Below are 21,099 nucleotides of genomic sequence, written 5' to 3'. Positions count from 1 at the left end.
GCAATTAGGGATGGGCAATAAATGCCGGCCTTGCCAGCGACGCCCACATCCCGTGAACGAATAAAATAAAAAAATCATTAATTCCTCATGTTGTTCAGTACAGGAGTTTAATCTCTGGGGTTTATTTTGTTGTTTTTTTTTTAAAAAGAGGGTCTGTTAGAATCAGTTTCACCAAAAACCACATAACTCAATTTCTTGCACTTTATTTCATATGCTAAAACTTTACATTGAAAACCCATTTACATCACAACTTTTAACATGCCTATGATAAATTGGTAATTGCACACGTCACAACCAAGGAAAGCAGACCAACTCAAAGTGAAATTCAAAGGTTGTTGGTTTACAAGTCAAAGCACCACCACCTACAATAAAATGATACTTGGAAACAAACAGTTCTTTCTGCTTTAATATTAGTCAATACAGTCAACATCAATGTCTTCACTATATTGAAGGTGTCATGCTTGGACATGGAGGGGTGCTAGTTTTATTGAGGCGAGGTCACATTGGGAAGTAATACAATTCCCACTACAGCCAACACTTGCTGGATTGTGTGCTGGAATTCAAAGCTTGCTTCCATAAAGATTTTATCAACATTTATATTACATTAAAAAATAATTCTGTTAGCTTCCAAAACAAAAATCACAACCAGTTGGAAAAGACAAAATCACAAATGCAATTCTATAAAAAGCAGTCATTTCTACATTGTTTCCACATACATATTTGGTTTTTACATCAATTCCTGTAGAACTGTGTCAATGGCAGTGGTTGGACTGTGGTCAGCTAACTTTTACCTAATTTGTGTATTTGTAAGCTGAGTGTTGTGAAGCTTGACAGCAGATCAGCAACCTCATCGACCTGTGGGGGAAACAGGAGGACCATTACTGCACAGTTAAGACAAAACCAAATTATTTCAGAAACAAAACCCAGAAAATTCTGCAAATGCACAGCAAGTTAGCCAGCACCTGAAGGAGAAAGATAAGCTCACAGTTTTGAGTAAAAGCCTTCGTTAGAACTACGCGAAACTTTCTAACTGAAAAGTAAATTACTGCAGGGTGCTGGAAACATATAGCAAGTCAGTCAGCATCTGTGGAGGAACCCCAGGCAAGTTAACGTTCTGGATGCAGACCCTTACTTCAGAATACTTCTCTTGCAATCGGGTCTACCAAGACAGTCCTGTTTGGGGGAGGAGGAGGTAGAAACCCCCGTATGGGGTTAGGGAACTGCGAGTTTGGAAGCAGTGGGGAGGGAAGATCTCCAGAAGAGATGAGATCAGTCAGCGTTTGGGAAACAATGATGTGGAGATGCCGGTGATGGACTGGGGTTGACAATTGTAAACAATTTTACAACACCAAGTTATAGTCCAGCAATTTTATTTTAAATTCACAAGCTTTCGGAGGCTTCCTCCTTCGTCAGGTGAACGATGTGAAAAATGGGAAACAATGGCTTGATGGTTGGTAACGGTCCAGGCAGAGATAGAAGTCACTGTTGGAGAGCTGGTGTTCAAAACTCTAACCTGCTGACTGCCCTGCTGTACTTCAGCATTAATTTTTTTTCCTATCTCTACTAGTTTATTCAGAGAATGCCATGCATGAATCAAGAAATGATGCCTAACCCTACTTTCACCGTTTATCTCAGGTTAAGCGAATGGGCAAAAATTTGGCAGATGGAATATAATGTGGGAAAATGTGAAGTCATCCACTTTGGGAGGAAAAATAAAAAAGCAAAATATTATTTGAATAGAGAAATACTACAAAATGCTGCGGTACAGAGGGATTTGGGTGTCCTCGTACATGAAACACAAAGTCAACATACAGGAGCAGCAGGTAATCTGGAAGGCAAATGGAATATTGGCCTTTATTTCTAAGGGGTGGAATATAAAAGTAGAGATGCTACAACTGTACAGGGTGCTGGTGAGGCCTCACCTGGAGTACTGCGTACAGTTCTGGTGCTCTTATTTAAGGAAGGACATACTTGCATTAGAGGCAGTTCAGAGAAGGTTCACTAGGTTGATTCCAGGTATGGAAGGGTTGTCTTATGAGGAAAGATTGAACAGGTTGGGTCTATGCTCATTGGAATTTAGAAGAATGAGAGGAGATCTTGTTGAAACATACAAGATTCTGAGGGGACTTGATAGGGTAGATGCTGAGAGGATGTTACCCCTCATGGGGGAATCTAAAACTAGGGGGCACAGTCTCAGAATAAGGAGTCGCCTGTTTAAGACGGAAATGAGGTATTTCTTCTCCCAGAGGGTCGTGAATCTTTGGAATTCTTTACCCCAAAAAGTTGTGGAGGTTGAGTCATTGAATACATTCAAGGCTGAGTTAGACAAATTTTTGATCAGCAAGGGCGTCAAAGGAAAGGGCAAGAAAGTGGAGTTGAGGTAAAAATAAGATCAGCCATGATCTTATTAAATGGCGGAGCAGGCTCGAGGGGCCGAATGGCCTACTCCTGCTCCTATCTCTTATGGTCTTATCTCCCGCATCAGGCATTGATATTTAACATTAGGTCTCACTGTTGAATGATCCTCAATTCAGATGTTTACTTTGTTGTAGAGATTTAAGAGTCAATATTGAGCTCTCCAGGTGGCTCTGTGAGTAAATGTACTGCCAACTATTGTACTGAGCCACGAGGACCAGGAAAATCCCCAATACGATTTTTGGTTAATGCTGAGTTAGCAGATCCCGGCCATGATTTTATTTTGTGTACATTTGGACTAATAAGCAGCCAGATTGCTGTATAAGGACTGGAACCCATATTCATCCACTCGATAGCACTGAGTGTTGCTGCGCTGCTAACAATCATTTTAAAATATGAAAAACTGGATGAAAACATGGGATAGGCAAAAATTACACTACTCCTTACAATTCAAAGTTATTCTTTGTGTTAAAAAATGATCCAGTAATTCAAATTAAGCAATTTCAAATTATATAGGAGACTAACAAAACACTGATTGAAGACTGTACCAGTAGTGTGGAGAATGAACAGCAGACGGGGGGAAAAAAAGTGAAAAATTAGGGCAGTGGCAAATGTAAATCTTGGGAGACTGGCTCACTCCAACTAGTAACAGGACCTCTACAGGGTAGAGGTGGCCACTTTCCACAATACTACCTCACCCCTCCTCCTCAGCCATCTGACCTATTCTTCTTCCCCATGAGTCTCTGTGAACATCCCCATCCTTAATGATGGCAGAGTCCTGCACATGAGTACAAGAGACAAGGATGAAGTGTTTGCAGCCATCTTCAGCCAGAAGGGCCGAGTGGATGATCCATCTCAACCTCCTCTCGAGATTCCCACCATCATAGAAGCCAGTCTTCAGCCAACTCTATTCACTCCATGTGATAATCAAGAAACGGCAGAGTGCACTGGATATAGCAAAGGCTATGGGCCCCGACAACGTCCCAGCTGTAGTGCTGAAGACTTGTGCTCCAGAACTAGTCACGCCTCTAGCCAATGCTGTTCCAGTACAGCTACAACACTGGCATCTACCTGACAAAGTGGAAAAATGCCCGGCTATGTCCTGTCCACAAAAAGCAGGACAAATCCAATCCAGCCAATTACCACCCCATCAGTCTACTCCCAATCATCAAAGTGATGGAAGGTGTCGTCAACAGTGCTATCAAATGGCACTTACTCACCAATAACCTACCGATGCTCAGTTTGGGTTCAGCCAGGACCACTCGGCTCCAGACCTCATTACAGCCATGGTCCAAACATGGACAAAAGAGCTGAATTCCAGAGGTGAGGTGAGAGTGACTCCCTTGACATCAAGGCAGCATTTGACCAAGTTGGCATCAAGGAGCCCTAGTAAAATTGAAGTCAACGGGAATCAGGGGGAAAACTCTCCAGTGGCTGGAGTCATACCGAGCACAAAGGAAGATGGTAGTGGTTGTTGGAGGCCAATCATCTCAGCCCCACGGCATCATTGCAGGAGTTCCACAGGAAAGTGTCCAGGGCCCAACCATCTTCAGCTACTTCATCAATGACCTTCCCTCCATGATAAGGTCAGAAATGGGGATGTTTGTTGATGATTGCACAGTATTCAGTTCTATTCGCAACCCCTCATAAAATGAAGCAGTCCGTGCCCGCATGCAGCAAGACCTGGACAACATCCAGGCTTGGGCTGATAAATGGCAAGGAACATTCACGCCAGGCAATGACAATCTCCAACAAGAGAGTCTAACCACCCCGCCTTGATATTCAACAGCATTACCATCACCGAATCCCCCACCATCAACATTCTGGGGGTCACCACTGACCAGCCACATAAATACTGTGGCTACAAAAGCAGGTCAGAGGCTGGGTATTCTGCGGCAAATGACTCACCTCCTGACTCTCCAAAGTCTTTCCACCATCTACAAGGCACAAGTCAGGAGTGTGATGGAATACTCTCCACTTGCCTGGATGAGTGCAGTGCCAACACTCAAGAAGCTCGACACCATCCAGGACAAAACAACCCGCTTGATTGGCACCCCATCCACCACCTTAAACATTAACTCCCTTCACCACCGGCACACCATGGCTACAGTGTGTACCATCTATAAGATGCACTGCAGCAACTTGCCATGGCTTCTTCGACAGCACCTCCCATGATGCTACCACCTAGAAGGGAAAGGGCAGCAGGCGCATGGGAACACCACCACCTGCACGTTCCCCTCCAAGTCACACACCATCCTGAGCTTGGAAATATGTCGGCGTTCCTTCATTGTCACTGGGTCAAAATCCTGGAACTCCCTACTTGACAGCATTATGGGAGAACCTTCACCACATGGACTGCAGCGGTTCAAGGCGGCATCTCACCACTACCTTCTCAAGGGCAATTAGGGATGGGCAATAAATGCTGGCCTTGCCAGTGACACCCAGATCCCATGAATGAATTTTTAAAAATCCCTTGCTTTTTGTGGTCTCTATTAATGACATGGACTTGAATGTGGGGGGGCTTGATCAAGAAGCTTGCAGATGATACAAAAATTGGCCATGTGGTTGATAGTGAGGAGGAAAGCTGTAAACTGCAGGAAGATATCAGTGGATTGGTCAGATGGGCAAAAAAGTGGCAAATGGAATTCAATCCAGAGAAGTGTGAGGTAATGCATTTGAGCAGGGCAAACAAGGCAATGGAGTACACAATAAATGGGAGGATACTGAGAAAAGGGTAGAGGAACAAGGGACCTTGGAGTGCATATCCGCAGATCCCTGAAGGTAGCTGGACAGATTGATAAGGTGGTTAAAAAGGCATGCAGGATACTTTCCTTTATTAGCCAAGGCACAGAATATCAGAGCAGGGAGGTTATGCTGGAACTGTATAAAACATTGGTTAGGTCACAGCTTGCAGTTCTGGTCACATTATAGGAAAGATGTGATTGCACTAGAGAGAGTACAGAGGAGATTTACGAGGGTGTTGCCAGGCCTAGAGAATTTTAGCTGTAAGAAAAGATTGGGTAGGCTGGGGTTATTTTCTTTGGAACAAAGGAGGCTGAGGCGAGATTTAATTGAGGTATATAAAATTATGAAGGGCCTAGATAGAATGGATAGAGAGGACCTATTTCCCTTAGCAGAGGGGTCAGTGACCAAGGGGCACAGATTTAAAGTAATTGGGGTCTGGAACTCACTGCCTGAAAGGGTAGTAGAGGTAGAAACCTTCAACTCGTATAAAAAGTACTTGGATATGCACTTGAAGTGCCGTAACCTACAGGGCTATGGACCAAGTGCTAGAAAGTGGGATTAAGCCAGATAGCTCTTTTTCGGCCAGCATGGACACGATGGGCCGAATGGCCTCCTTCTGTGCCGTAACTTTCTATGTTTCCATGATCCACATGTATTGAAATCAGTGTCCTTCCACAGGGGCATTGGCCCTACGCCTACTTTTCTCAGTAAGAAATAAAACCTCTTAGTAAGAGCAGTCTGACTGAAAACAAATAGTTCCCTATTTTTCAGAAAAATTAACCTTTTCCTTTTTGTTTTTGGGCCCTACCTGTTCTTTCGTGCTGGTCATCTGAAGTTTTGTACAAAGATCATCCAGCTGCTCGGTTTCTTGGTGGTTACCCAGTCTTTCCAAGTACTCACGCAACATCTGAATTATCTGAAGAAAAGTACAATCAATCAAATATTAATACACATTTAGACTCTTAATACTGAAAATGTAGCACTTGGGTGACTGTGGCCCCACAGCAGGATACAACATTAAAGCAGTGACCACCCCAGTTATTGCTGAAACACTGCCATCTGATCCAAAGCACAAGATGTGCATGGTTTCCCGACTCTGGTCAATTATTGTACATGCAGAACTATGTATTGCACCCCCCCCTCGCATAGTTTGGTTGGTAACTGTACCAGAGCAGGGGAGTGGGCCTAACTGGATAGCTCTTTCAAAGAGCTGGCACAGGTAGAATAGGCCAAATGGCCTCCTTCTGTGATGTATGATTCTACAATCTTGTTACGGGGCTGCCGATCTAAATATTTTGTTTCTTCATGTGGTGAATATTACTTGCTGTGTTTTTGATTGTACTCAATTTTCTCTGAACAGCAATGATCTGTAAGAGTTGCAGGAGATTCATACTATGTGGAAGCATTGGAATAATTCCTATAGAATAAGAAATTCCCAGGAAAATTAGCCAGGATTCTGTTCTTCATTTCTATCCTGTGACTCCTGTTGGAAAGTGTGTGTGAGAGAGAGAGAGAGAGAGAGAGAGAGAGGTTAAAACAGCATTGGGCCCAGTTGTCACAGTAAAATAGAGCGGCCTAGACGGGGGGTACGGAGAGAGATATACGGATGTGGGAATTTATAACTGAAATATAATAGGGACAGAATTTATACTTCAGAACGGGCACTGAATTACATCTGGTACAATTTTCCCCCAGACTACCTTTGATCTCAACTCCTCATGTGCAATCAACCAGTATCATCAAAACAATCAGAGCAATTAGTTTGCTTAGAAACCAGTATTGCCAACTGAGCATTTAACCTGGAGCAGACACTCCTCCTGGTTCCTGGAAAAACTTTGCAGTGAAATAGAAGCCCTGCTCTCAGTGCCTCACCTGTTTCACCTCTGCCCGGAGGGCCTCCAGGCTCCGTGAATGTCCATCCTGTAGGATGTTGAGTTTAGATCGAGCAAGGTGCAGCGGGGTCCTCCCTGCTCGGTCCAGGGCATCCACTCTGGCACCTGAGGGGAACAAACAAGGAGGTTCCAGTTTACCTTACAGAACTGCCATTCACAAAACATGCTGAGAATATCTGGCTGGCATGTCACAACCTACTAATTCCACATAGTATGAATCTCCCAGAACTTTTACAGATCATTGTACTCAATTTTCTCTGAAGAACAGCAATCAAAAACACAGCAAGTAAACTAATATTCACCACATGAACAAACAAAATATTTAGATCGGCAGCCTCGTAGCTACAAGAATGTAGAATCATACATCACAGGAGACGGCCATTCAGCCCACTGTGTCTATGCCAGCTCTTTGAAAGAGCTCTCCAATTAATCCCACTCCCCTGCATTTCCCATAGCCCTGCAAATTTTTCCCCTTCAAGTATTTATCCAATTCTCTTTTGAAAGTTGCTATTAAAATCAGCTTCCACTACCCTTTCAGGCAGTGCATTCCAGACTACAGCAACTCACAGCATAAAAAAAATTCTCCTCACGTCACCTCTGGTTCTTTTGCCGATTATCTTAAAGCTGTGACCTCTAGTTACCGACTCTTCTGCCAGTGGAAACAGTTTCTCTATTTAAAACCCTTCATGATTGTGAACACCTCGATCAAATCTCCCCTTAACCTTCTCTGCTCTAAGGAGAACAACCCCAGCTTCTCCAGTCTACCCATGTAACTGAAGTCCCTCAGCCCTGGAACCATTCTAGTAAATCTCTTCTGCACCCTCTCTAAGGCCTCGACATCCTTCCTAGTGTGGTGCCCAGAATTGGCCACAATGCTCCAGCTGGGGCCTAACCAGTGTTTTACAAAGGTTGGACTTCATTCTCTTCACTGACTTTAACATTCCTATTATTGGATGGAGTTTGCCTCAACAGGGATTGGGGAAAAAATTACCAGAAACGGCTCCTTTCTCTAACCAATGAATGGCACAGATGGTATCTGTAGATATTTCAGCCTGACTAAGAAAAAGTACTAGATAGTGAGGGGAAAAGTACAGGCAAATTCTTCATTGCAACCTAAATATAATTGTTCCAACATGAAGAAAATACTTGGATCTTAACCGCAAAGATTTAAGTGCATTTTGTCTATAGTCTTTGATCCAAGTTCAACACGAGACATTTCCCACAACTCCATGTTTGAACCTCTCCAATCAGGGTTCTGCCCCTGCCACAGCACTGAAATGGCCCATATCGAACTCACAAATGACATCCTCTGGATGCTTTGGCAATCAGAGATAATGAATTTGTCTACTGCCCCAGTCTATGGACTCACAGGTTATGATTTCAAAGAGAATTATCCTCACCACAAAGCAACCGTTAACTTCATTAACCTGAGTATCCTAGAATCAGAGCACAGAAGGAGGCCATTCAGCCCAATGTGCCAGTTATAGAGCTGCATAGGGCTAGGAGTGGGTTGTCTGCTTGTCCATTTAGCCAAGGATGGTGTTTTAGTAAACCCAGCAGTTTAATCTCGGTGGCAGGGAAACTTTTAGAAATGATAATCCGGGATAGAATTAGCAGTCACGTGGACAAGTGTGGATTGATTAGGGAAAGCCAGCACGGATTTGTTAAAGGCAAATCGTGTTTAACTAACTTGATTGAGTTTTTTGATGAGATAACAGAGAGGGAAGATGAAGGCAATGCAGTTGATGTGGTGTATATGGACTTCCAAAAGGCATTTGATAAATTGCCACATAATAGGCTTGTCATCAAGATTGAAGCCCATGGAATAAAGGGGGCAGTAGCAGCATGGATACAAAATTGGCTAAGTAACAGGAAGCAGAGAGTAGTAGTGAACGGTTTTTCGGACTGGAGGGAGGTGTACAGTGGTGTTCCCCAGGGGTCGGTACTAGGACCACTACTTTTCTTGATATATATTAATGGCTTGGACTTAGGTGTACAGGGCACAATTTCCAAATGACACAAAACTTGGAAGTGTAGTGAACAGTGAGGAGGCTAGTGATAGACTTCAAGGAGGACATAGACAGGCTGGTGGCATTGGCAGACACGTGGCAGATGAAATTTAATGCAGAAAAGGATGAGGAGAGGCCATATAAACTAGGGCACACTTCTAAAAGGGGTACAGGAACAGAGAGATCTGGGGGTATATGTACACACATCGTTGAAGATGGCAGGGCAGGTTGTGAAAGCGGTTAAAAAAGCATACGGGATCCTAAGCTTTATAAATAGGGGCATAGAGTACAAATGCAAGGAAGTCATGATGAACCTTTATAAAACACTGGTTCGGCCACAGCTGGAGTATTGTGTCCAGTTCTGGGCACCGCACTTTAGGAAAGATGTGAAGGCCTTAGAGAGAGTGCAGAAGAGATTTACTAGAATGATTCCAGGGATGAGGGACTTTAGTTACATGGATAGACTGAAGAAGTTGGGGTTGTTCTCCATGGAACAGAGTAGGTTGAGAGGAGATTTGATAGAGGTGTTCAAAATCATGACTGGTCTAGACAGAGTAGATAGAGAGAAACTGTTCTGATTGTCAGAAGGATCAAGAACCAGAGGACATAGATTTAAGGTGATTGGCAAAAGAACCAAAGGTGACATGAGGAAAAACTTTTTTTAAAAACACAGCGAGTGGTTAGGTTCTGGAATGCACTGCCAGAGGGCGTGGTGGAGGCAGATTCTATCATCGCCTTCAAAAGAGAACCGGATAAGTACTTGAAAGGAAAAAATATGCTGGGCTACGGCGATAGGGCAGGGGAGTGGGACTAGCTGGATTGCTTTTTCATAGAGCCGGCACAGATTTGATAGGCCGAACGGCCTCCTTCCGTGCTGTAACCTTTCTATGATTCTATTATGAGAAGCAAGATTTAAAACAACAAACTTAAACAATTAAAATAAGTAATGAACACTCACCTCCTCTTAAGAGTGTAGTGATCACAGGTACATGGTTCGTACAGGCAGCTGTGAATAAGTAACAAAATCAGATGCTTTATAATTTTAATGGTTCAATACAGAGAACGGAAGGAACAGGAACTCCCTAATGCACACATGCTGAGGTCAATCAAACCACCACCCGAACTATCGACTCAGCATAGACTATGGATGGAACCTGTTGACACTGTCTTGGTCCGTATGGTTAAGTACCTCACTACATTGTTTTATTCTTTCTCGGGATGTAGGTGTCGCTGTAAAGGTGACATTTATTGCCTATCTCTAGTTGCCCCGACTAGGCGATAGTGGGTCTTCTTGAACTGCTGCAGTCCTTGTAGTTAAGGAGCTCCCGCAATGCTGTTAGGTAGGGAGTTCCAGAATTTTGACCCAGCGATGATGAATGTCCAAGTCAGGATAGTGTGTGACTTGGAGGTGATGGTGTTCCCATGCATCTGCTGCCCTGGTCATACTAGGTGGTGGAGGTCACGGCTTTGGGACATGCTGCCGAAGAAGCCTTGGCAATAGTACACACTATAGCCAGAGTACTTCAGTGATTGAGGTGATGGATGTTTAGGCTAGTGGATGAAATGCTGATTAAGCTGACTGCTTTTTCCTCAACAGTGTCAAGCTTCTTACGTGTTGTTGCAGCATCGAGGCAAATGGAGAGTATTCCATCACATTCCTGACTTATACTTTGCAGGTGGTGGAGAGGCTTTGGGGAGTCAGGAGGTGAGTCACTCGCTGCAGAATACCCAGGCTCTGACCTGCTCTACTAGCCATGACATTTATGTAGTTGGTCCAGTTGAGTTTTTGGTCAATGGTGACCCCAGGTTGTTGATGGTGGGGGACTCAACGACGGTAATGCCATTGAATATCATGGGGAGGTAGTTAGACTCTCTCTTGTTGGAGATAGTCTTTGCCTGGCACTTGTGTGGCACGAATGTTACTTGCCACTTATTAGCCCAAGCCTGGATGTCGTCCAGGTCTTGCTGTGCGGGCACAGACTGCTTCATTATCTGAGGAACTGCGAATGGAGCTGAACACTGTAACCATCAGTGAACATCCCCTTCTGACCTATGATAGAGAGAAGATCATTAATGAAGCGGCTGAAGTTGGTTGGGCCTAGGACATTGCCCTGAGGAACTCTTGCAGCAATGTCCTGGGGCTGAGATGATTAGTTTCCAACAACCATTTTCCATTGTGTGCCAGGTATGACCAGCCACTGGAGTATTTTCCTCCGATCCCACTCTCGGTCAAATCCTGCCTTGATGTCAAGGACAGCCACACTCACCCCACCCCTGGAATTCAGGTCTTGTTTCCATGTTTGGACCAAGTCTGTAATGAGTTCTAGAGCCAAGTGGTCCTGATGGAACCCAAACTGAGTGTTTGTGAGCACGATATTGGTGAGTAAGTGCCTCTTGATAGCACTGTTGACAACTCCTTCCATCACTTTGCTGATGATTGAGAGTCGACTGATAGGGTATTAATTGGTCTGGTTGGATTTGTCCTACTTTTTGTGGACAGGACATAGCTGGGCAATTTTCCACATTGTCAGGTAGATGCCAGTGTGGTAAGTGTACTGGAACAACTTGGCTAGAGGCACAGTTCGTTCTGGAGCACAGATCTTCAGCAATATAGCCAGGATGCTGTCTTTGCTGTGCACTGAGCCATTTCTTGGTGTCACACGAAGTGAACTGAATTGGTTGAAGACTGCCATCAGTGACAGTGGTGACCTCATAAGGAGGCTGAGATGGATCATCCACTCGGCACTTCTGGCTGAAGATGGTTGCAAATGCTTCAGCCTTGTCTTTTGCATTCACATGCTGGGCTTTGCCATCGTTGAGAATGGGGATGATCAAGGAACCTCCTCCTGGGCTGGGTGTGCTTTTGTCGTGTCCCAATTCAATGCCTTGATCACAGCCAAGTGGTACATCAGTTTTATTCTTGTTATTCTTTGTAGTGGCTTTTGATATAATTGAGTGGCTTGCTAGGCCACTTCAGAGGGCTGGTAAGAGCCAACTACGTTGGTGTGGGACTGGAGTCACATATAGGCCAGAATCGGTAAGGACTGTGGTTTCCTTCCCTAAAGTGAACCAGTTGGGTTTTTATGACAATCCAACACTTTTACTGATACCAGCTTTTTTATTTCAAGATTGTTTTAGAACTGAATGCATATTCTCAAACTGCATAGGAGGGATTTGAACTCATGTTCTCTGCATTATTAGTCTAGTCGCATAACCACTACAATACTGTACCCCTACATGACACATTTATACACTGATCAAATTGGGAAGTGGGAACAACATTTTTTAAGCACAAGTAATTGGTAGTCAGGCTGAAAGATACACTGTTGAACATAGAGCCTGGAAGCATTATATTGGGTATGACACAAGCTTCAGTGCTCCATAAACCTGGGAGCGTGCCCAGGAATAGTACCCTACTTAGGAGACCAGCCACTTCTAAGCATATTTCAAATGTAATTTTCAACAAAGATCAAGGAACATATTTTAATCAGGAAATATTCTTAAAATTTAAGAAATGCAGTAGCTGGAAATCCTTAGCATTGCTGTTTTGTACCATTGGCTCCTCGACCACTCAGGGTAGTGGAAATCTGGAACTCTCTTCCCCAAAAAGCTGTTGAGGCTGGGGATCAATTGATAATTTCAAAACTGAGATTGATAGATTTTTGTGAGGCAAGAGTATTAAGGGTTATGGAACCAAGGCGGGTAGATGGAGTTAAGGTACAAATCAGCCACGATCTAAATGCATGGCGGAACTGGTTCGAGGGGCCTATTCCTGCTCCTATGTTCCAGAACACAAGCTCATTATCAGTTTCAGAAATGTAAGAACGCCTTATATCTACCGTACCCAGGTGTAATGGTGTGTTTCCCAGTCCATCCCTCTGGTTAGGATCTGCTCCATGATCCAACAACAGCTGTACTATAGCGGGAAGAGAAAGCAAGGTGGTTAGGTTTCACTGTCGCAGTTAAAATGGCAACATCTTTCTAACAAAACAGAACGATGAATCCTTGTTAGATCAATGTACCTTTTGACCTATAATGCCTGGACCTTCATTAGCTTTGTTCATGACCCGCAGAAGGATAAAGCAGGCACAAACCATAGTGAGGCCTGTAAAGTTTCTCAATCTTGTGCTTCAGAATGTAGGTCGCAGGCTCTGTTAATGCACTTTGACATAACTTAGTCCAACTGTACCCCTGTTTTTCTTTTCTCTCCTGAAGGCGCTGGCTCATTCAGGTTTACAGTGCAATGAACACCAGAAGCGCTCAAGTACTTTGCCCAAGTTGCTATTCATACATAAGCCAAGACTGGAAGCACTGACAGACTATTTAACCTTCGGGCGCATCACAGCTGTCCAATCTTGTCCTCGCCCAAAGTCAAAAAAAAAAGCACACCTTCCAACATAGGTCACTGAATTATGGCCAGATGTAGGACGCTGCCCGATTGCCCACCACCAGCCCAAGGGAGCTCAGGTCAATCGTAACACCTTTACTGCACCCCAGATGAGGTCAGCTAATTCAGCAGACTTGTGACTGAACCAAAACCATCCTGGTCTGCATGAATCAGTCCCACACTGCGCAGTGCATTTATTCACTAAGCAATCAGGGTAGCACACACAATATAGGCTTAGGGTCCAATTCCTCAACCGTACCTGGGCAGCACATTCAACTCCTGACCTGGGGATCCTGACTGGCTCATCTCACTGTTCAGGGAAACTCAGGGGACACTATCCTACCTTGTAACTGTGCATTCTTGGATGCGTTACACAATAGCACTGATGGCAACCACAGAGAGATGTGCAAACTGAAGTCATCCTTTCCTGCAACTGACTGATAACGTGAAAGCAGAGTGGCAACCGAGCCAGTCATATAAGGGGGGAGGGGGACACAATATATATTTTGACACCCTACTCACCTATTGAACTGTTTCCATTACAAGAGGCAAAGTGAAGGGCAGTCCTGCCTTTGTCATCTGCTGCACATGGATCAGTGCCACCGTCAAGTAATTGGCTCACTAAATAAAACAATAAAGGCCACTTTACACTGAAATCAGACTAGGTAAAATCTAGGACAAGCATTTTGAACTCCCATAATCCCCATCCCAGTAATTTAAGATTACAGCCAGTCAACAAGGACTCAAAAGCTTCATTAATCTGAAGTCCTAGAATTTGTTTTGTGTGGAAAAAAAATTGTTTAGTGCACGAAGAAGTCTGGAAGCCTTGACTCTTGCCAATCTGCATCTAAACTCTCTGTACGTGAGGTGTGTCCCCATGAGGGGAAAGATGGGCACGAAAACAACAGTCGAAGCCTTTGGAGAGGAAAGGTAGGTTGAGATGGGCTGGCAGTTGGCAATGAGAGGAGTTGAAGGTGGGTGGAGTTTTTTTTTTTACAGTGAGGAGATGATGATGGCAGTTTTAAAAGGGAGGGGGACAGTACCTGGAGAGACAAGGGAGTACATCAATGCAGTGTAGATTCTTGAGCTACAAGCACAATAAGGCTAACACAGGCATTATGGATAGATGAATTTAACCAGAGTTAGTACTTGCAGACAGTCACGTAGCCAACCGACTTTTGCTGACCCAGTACAGATACCAGTTAGAAAAGGGATGAACTCAAGTCGAACAGTAAGGAACACAATCTTGAGAAGCACAGATAAGAAAGGAGCCCAGTTACAGCTGTAGTTTTGCACTAAAACCAAGCATGAAATCAGAAGTCTGTCAGGTGACATAAGTTTGTTTATTAGCGAGTATAAAAGCGTGGGCATCTTAGTGGCCTCCGGGCAACTTGGACTAAAGACTAACTAGGTCCGGTTAACAGGTTATCTGCTTGTACATATATAGACAGATATCACTTGCTCGCATACTATAATTGATGTACATGTACAAGATAAGGCAGAGGCTAAATTTTATATTTATTAATAAAGTACTAAAGTTGGTGAAACTAGACTCTCATTAATAAGATACAGCAGAGGCCAAAATCTTATATGCGTATCTTTCTTTTTCAACTCCACCCTCATTTACTCAGTTGGTTGAGCTGGTGGACATCTCCATGAATACTCCTCCTCTTATGGAATTTGGAGTGTTGCTGGTCAGACATTGGGTTTGTGCCCTGGTCTCTGGACTCAGGTCCTGGGATTTGAAATCAGGTTGCACCACAATAAATGTACAGAAAGGGAAAGCTCACAAAAAGTGAGTAGTAGCAAATTGTGCCTGTGTAAAGATTGCTATTTAATAAGTGTTAGGTGGATCATAGAGTCATAGAAAGGTTACAGCACAGAAGGAGGCCATTCGGCCCATCGAGTCCGCGCCGGCTCTTCGCACGAGCAATCCAGCTAGTCCCAATTCCCCGCAGCTCTGCAAATTTTTTCCTTTCCAGTACTTATCCAGTTCCCTTTTGAAGGCCATGATTGAATCTGCCTCCACCACCCCCTCTGGCAGCGCATTCTAGATCCTAATCACTTGCTGTGTAAAAAAGCTTTTCCTCATGTCACCTTTGGCTCTTTTGCCAATCGCCTTAAATCTGTGTCCTCTGGTTCTTGACGCTTCCGCCAATGGGAACAGTTTCTCTCTATCTATTCTATCTAGACCCTTCATAATATTGAATACCTCTATCAAATCTCCTTGCAACCATCTCTGTTCCAAGGAGAACAACCCCAGCTTCGCCAGTCTAGCCACGTAACTAAAGTCCCTCATCCCTGGAATCATTCTAGTAAATCTCTTCTGCACCCTCTCTAAGGCCTTCACATCTTTCCTGAAGTGCGGTGCCCAGAACTGGACACAATATTCCAGTTGTGGTCGAACCAGTGTTTTATAAAGGTTCATCATAACTTCCATACTTTTGTACTCTATGCCTCTATTTATAAAGCCCAGGACCCCGTATGCTTTTTTAACTGCTTTCTCAACCTGCCCTGCCACCTTCAATGATTTGTGCACACAAACCCCCAGATCTCTCTGTTCCTGTACCCTTTTAGAGTTGTGCCCTCTAGTTTAGATTGCCTCTCCTCGTTCTTTCTTCCGAAATGTATCACTTTGTATTTTTCTGCGTTAAATTTCATCTGCCACGTGTCCGCCCAAATCCTCTTGAAGTCTATCATTATCCTCCTCACTGTTTACTACCCTTCCAAGTTTAGTGTCATCTGCAAATTTTGAAATTGTGCCCTGTACACCCAGGTCCAAGTCAATATATACATTAAAAAAAAGCAGTGGTCCCAGCCACGACCCCTGGGGAAAACACTGTACACCTCCCTCCAGTCTTAAAAACAACCATTCACCACTACTCTCCGTTTCCTGTCACTTAGCCAATTCTGTTTCCATGTTGCTACTGCCCCCTCTTTCCCACGGGCCGCAATCTTGATAATAAGCCTACCTTGCGGCACTTTATCAAACGCCTTTTGAAAGTCCATATACACCACATTAACTGCATTGCCCTCATGTAACCTCTCCGTTACCACATCAAAAAACTCTATCAGGTAGGGCCAGCTGCAAAGGAAATCAACAAGTTACACTTACATATATAGTACATTTAAAGTAGAAAAATGTCCCAAAGCACTTGATAGACGGGGAGAATAGGAACAGATGCCGAGCAATGGTAGGAGTGTAAAGAGAGCTTGGTGAAAATAATGGACTTTGACGAGGTCTTTAAAGGCAGAAACAAAAGTGGAGATGCAGTGGGATTTTGGAGAGGGAATTCCAGACAATAGGTTCAAGGCTGCTGAATGCTTTGCCACCAAAGATGGGTAGAAGGGCGGGAAAGATGCAGAGAAGGCCAGAGTTGGGATGTTACCAAGTCTGGAGACGACTACAGGAAATATAGTGCCAAAGCCAAGAAGAGATTTTAAACTCAATGCATTGGGGACAGTGAGGACTGAGCAGGACAGGATGCAGGCAGCTGAAGTCTGGACGACTAGGGTAGAGGATTGGAGGCTGACAAGTATTATGTTGGAAACTAAGTCTACAGAAGGCAAAAGTATACATATCAAAATCAGCAGAAACTTCCATCATTTGTAATATAATTAGTGGTACCAAACATGATGGGTTCACTGACAGAAATGGGAACAAAACAGGACTTCAGAATGTAAGGCAAAGAATCAGCTGTATGAAGACACGCCACGGAAGGTTAACCCAAACTTACCAATCTCAACCTCATTTGCATTTGCACCTTCTCGTAAACGCTTCTGAGCTACAAAACAAACAGAATTATTTGTAAAATAAAATACGAACCATGCAAAAAATGAGAACAGTGTCAGGCTAAGTAGGTCCATCTGGTAACACTATATAAACATAGCTGTTAATTTCTCCATCATTGGGTACATGCAACCTTTTGCTCATCATTTCATTTAACAGCCAGTTTACATCGTACTAAACGTTTCAAATGCAAGTGGCTCCACATGCATCCATTCCTGGTAATCTGGAACCATAGTGTTTGCATTGCACGTTGATTCCATTCTACTGATGGAACTGCACACGTACAAGCTGGCTATAAAAGTCATGATTGTGGCTTTCACTTTCTAGGTACCTCCAGAAGAAATAGCAACACAATGTCCAATGCAAGCAGCTGTTAATATTTGCTGCTCACAGTGCAGGAAAAAAAAAGTGTCTCGAGGTGGAATTGCATGTCTCAGGGGCAGTAACACCATCTCATTAGAAAAGGAGAAAGACTCAAAAGCAGCAGTATAGATTGCTAGCCCAATGAAATTAATAAACCCATTTTTTAAAGAAGTTACATAAAGGATTCCACATATAAGAGTCAGTGCGTATCACTGGAAGAAAGTCAGAATTGATGAGTTTTGTTTTGGTAACCTTCTTAAAGGGCTCGGTCTACATGAACACATGTTCGACTAGCCTTTTGTTTTGTTTGGGGAATGGCAAAGTGCCAGAAAACTGTGCCTCACCTTCATCATGATAAGAATGCAAACCTGCTGTCTCAGAGTGAAAAATTACTGATGTGGGGGGGGGAATTATTTTCTATTTTGATGCATGACTAGGATGACATGTGGCAGCATTGAGTGAGTGCTGCATTACCCTTTGGATGAGCCATTAAACCAAGGCCTGTTCCAATAGTTCACACGGATGCGAAAGATCCCACGTTATAACGCAAAGAGCAAGTTGTTCTCCTGGCGTTCTAACCAACATTCCTCCCTTAACCAACACCATCAACAGTTTAACTGCTCTTTGTGGGATCTTGTTTTGCGGCAATGGGTTGTTGTGTTTGCCTACAACACAACAGTGACTACACTTCAAAAAGTAATTCATTGGCTGTGAAGTGCTTTGGGAAGTCCTGAGGTCGTGAAAATTTGCTATCTACATACGAGGTCTTTTCCTTCCAGACTGCTCTGGCAGTGAGAGAAGAGTCACCTGCATCCAGGAGCTCCATTCAGATGTTAAACTGAGGACCTGTCGGCCCTCTTAGGTGGATATAAGCGATCCCGTGGCACTTTTCGAAGACTCCCCTGCTCCTCTTCAAAATATACCATGGGATCTTTTACATCCACCCGAGAGGGCAGACATGACCTCGGTTTAACGTCTCATCTCACAGCCAACCAAATACTTTAGAAGTGTAGTCACGGTTGTAATGTAGGAAACGCTGCAGCCAATTTGCACAGAGCAAGGTCCCACAAACAGCAATGTGATAATAAGCAGATAATCTGTTCTAGTGATGATGGATGAGAGATAAACATTGGTCAGGACACCAGGGAGAACTCCCCTGCTCGTCTTCGAAATAGTGCCATGGGATATTTTACATCCGCCTGAGCGGGCAGACGGGGCCTCGGTTAAAGTCTCATCCGAAAGACGGCACCTCCGACAGTGCAGCACTCCCTCAGTACTGCACTGGGAACATCGATCTGGATTTTGTGCTCAAGTCTCTGGAGTGGGACTTGAACCCACAAACTTTCAGACTTAGAAGGGAGAGTGCTATCCACTGAGCCAAGGCTGACCTACGGGATAAGGAGGAGGAAATACTGGGAATATTAGAAACCCAACTGAACCCAACCCAACCGAACTCAATCCAACCCAACCGAACTGAACTGAATCCAATCAAACCCCATCCAACCGAACTCAATCCAACCCGACCCAACTGAACTGAACTGAATCCAATCGAACCCCATCCAACTGAACCCGACCCGATCCAACCCAACCCGACCCGACCCCACTGAACCCAATCCAACCCAACCCGACCCAACTGAACTGAACTCAATCCAATCCAACCGAACCCCATCCAAACCGACCCAACTGAACCCGATCCAACCCGACCCGACTGAACCGAACCGAATTGACAGACTGACCGTGTACTTCCTTCCCCAAGGGGCAAGTCTTGCGGTGAACCTTAACGTGCCGCTTCAAGCGGCTGACACCCATCTTCCCGGTCAGCTCCTCCTTCTGGTGGCCGCCCGCGCCCTCATGCTTCTGCCACATGAAGTGCAAATAGCTGAGGGTCTGTGCGCGGTCCCCGCCGCCGAACCGGCCGCACTCCTTGCCGAGCCCCGCCAAGTGGAAGGCCGACTTCTGATCCGACACCACGTACTCCCCCTCCGAGCTCGACTTGTCCGACACGTTGTCATCGTCGGAGGCGCCAGCCGCTGCGGAGCAGCTCATCGTGCGGTGAAGTCCAGCGCCTTTCACTCCCTCTCCCTCTGTTTAAACATTATATTAAACTAGGCCGCAGCCTGTCTCGATTATTTTTCCCTCAGCGGCCGTCGAAGCAACGACCTTCCTTGACGGACGAAACAAAACGGCCGCCCCCTTTCTGATTGACGTCGCAACTAACCAATCAGAACTGGCGTCAGGAACCGATGATGTCACCTGCATCCAATCAGAATGCGGGTTCGCGTACAGTGGGCGGGATCGAGTGGGGCCCTTCAACAGTTAAGGCGGTCATGCTGAGTGCCTGATGGAAAATGGACTTTTTTAAAAAAAGGAAAAAAAGAGATCCTGGCTCTTGACTCAGGATTAAAGGGATTAAATAATGTTTGCTTCCTGTTAAAATGTAGTTAGATTGTTAGCCACATTGTGCAAGGGGGGAAATGTTGGGGCCCTGTGGATTTTTGTGTACGTTGCATGGAATCATACAGCACAGAAGGAGGCCATTTGGCCCATTGTGCCCATGCTAGCTCTTTGAAAGAGCTGTCCAATTATCCACACCCCTGCTCTTTACCCATAGTCCTGCAAATGTTTAAAGTTGATTTTCTATGTTAAAACTCATTTGTTCTAAAATTTTATTTTTATTGTGTTTTTATTATCCACAGAAAAACAGGATAACTCTGATCCAGCCACGTACCGCCCTGTTAACCTCCTCCCAATCATCAGTACAGTGATCAGCAATAGTGCCATCTGCTCACTGCTAACCTGTCCACTGATACTAAGTTCAAATTTGGCCAGATTATAGTAGATACAGCACAGGGCTCCAGACCTCAGCACGCCCTTGATCCAGACATGGACATGAGCTGAATGCCACATGAGAGGTGAGAGTGGCTGTCCTTGACAGCAAGGCAGCATTCAAGCAAGCAAGGTACCAAGGAGCCCCAGCAAATCCTGTCATTGGGGATCTATGGGAAAAACCTCCAGTGGCTGGAGGCATACTAGACACAAAGGAAAATGGCTGTCTGTGATTGCCAAAGGTCAGTCATCACAGGCCCCAGTTAACTCATTAGATATAAGGTCAGGAGTGAGGGTGCCCGCTGTCCACAGCACTCTGCTTCATTCATAACTCCTCTGATGTTGAGGCAGCCCATTGCCAGCCTACAGTGGGACCTGGATAACACCTAGACTTGGATTGACAAGTGGTGGGTAACATTCATGCCACATAAGTGCAAGGTAATGTCTATCTGCCATGGGAGAAAGCCTTGTCACCCGCCCTCCACCTTCTATGGCCAGAATCATGCAATCCCCAACCAACACCATTACAGGGCGCCGTCACCACAAGGATTGCAGCCATTCAAGAAGAAGGATCAGCATCACCTTCATGATGCAGCTGGGACCTTGCCCTTGCTGGCCACTCCCCCAGACCCTGTGAAAGTCAAGTTGCAAATTGGTCTTGGTAAAGGCAAG

General features: G+C 44.7%; 2 protein-coding genes across 3 annotated transcripts in view; one reads left to right on the top strand and one right to left on the bottom strand.

Moving 5' to 3' along the window:
- Positions 1-187: 187 nt before the first annotated feature.
- Positions 188-19,802, bottom strand: ankrd54 (ankyrin repeat domain 54). 2 transcript variants are annotated; one of them, XM_067974590.1, is made up of 8 exons: positions 19,338-19,802; positions 17,186-17,233; positions 13,971-14,069; positions 12,906-12,977; positions 10,020-10,067; positions 7,033-7,157; positions 5,969-6,076; positions 188-855 (listed from the first exon to the last, which is right to left on the bottom strand). In XM_067974590.1, the coding sequence occupies exons 1-8, from the start codon at positions 19,645-19,647 to the stop codon at positions 781-783; spliced, it is 885 nt and encodes a 294-aa protein (XP_067830691.1). In that variant the 5' UTR covers positions 19,648-19,802; the 3' UTR covers positions 188-780. The 2 variants fall into 2 exon arrangements, with proteins under 2 accessions (XP_067830691.1, XP_067830692.1); XM_067974591.1 differs by lacking the exons at positions 17,186-17,233; positions 19,338-19,802 and adding an exon at positions 16,421-16,518.
- eif3s6ip (eukaryotic translation initiation factor 3, subunit 6 interacting protein) overlaps positions 19,476-21,099 on the top strand; it is a 41,739-nt gene continuing 40,115 nt past the window's right edge. The window contains exon 1 of the mRNA XM_067974587.1: positions 19,476-19,916. Coding sequence (XP_067830688.1) covers positions 19,845-19,916 — 72 coding nt within the window. The 5' untranslated portion in view covers positions 19,476-19,844. The remainder of the gene's footprint in view (positions 19,917-21,099) is intronic.

The sequence above is a fragment of the Heptranchias perlo genome, chromosome 40 (assembly GCF_035084215.1).
Source record: "Heptranchias perlo isolate sHepPer1 chromosome 40, sHepPer1.hap1, whole genome shotgun sequence".
Taxonomy (NCBI): Eukaryota; Metazoa; Chordata; class Chondrichthyes; order Hexanchiformes; family Hexanchidae; genus Heptranchias; species Heptranchias perlo.
Note: the sequence above shows the minus strand (reverse complement) of the source record. Positions and strands in the feature narration are given on the sequence as shown.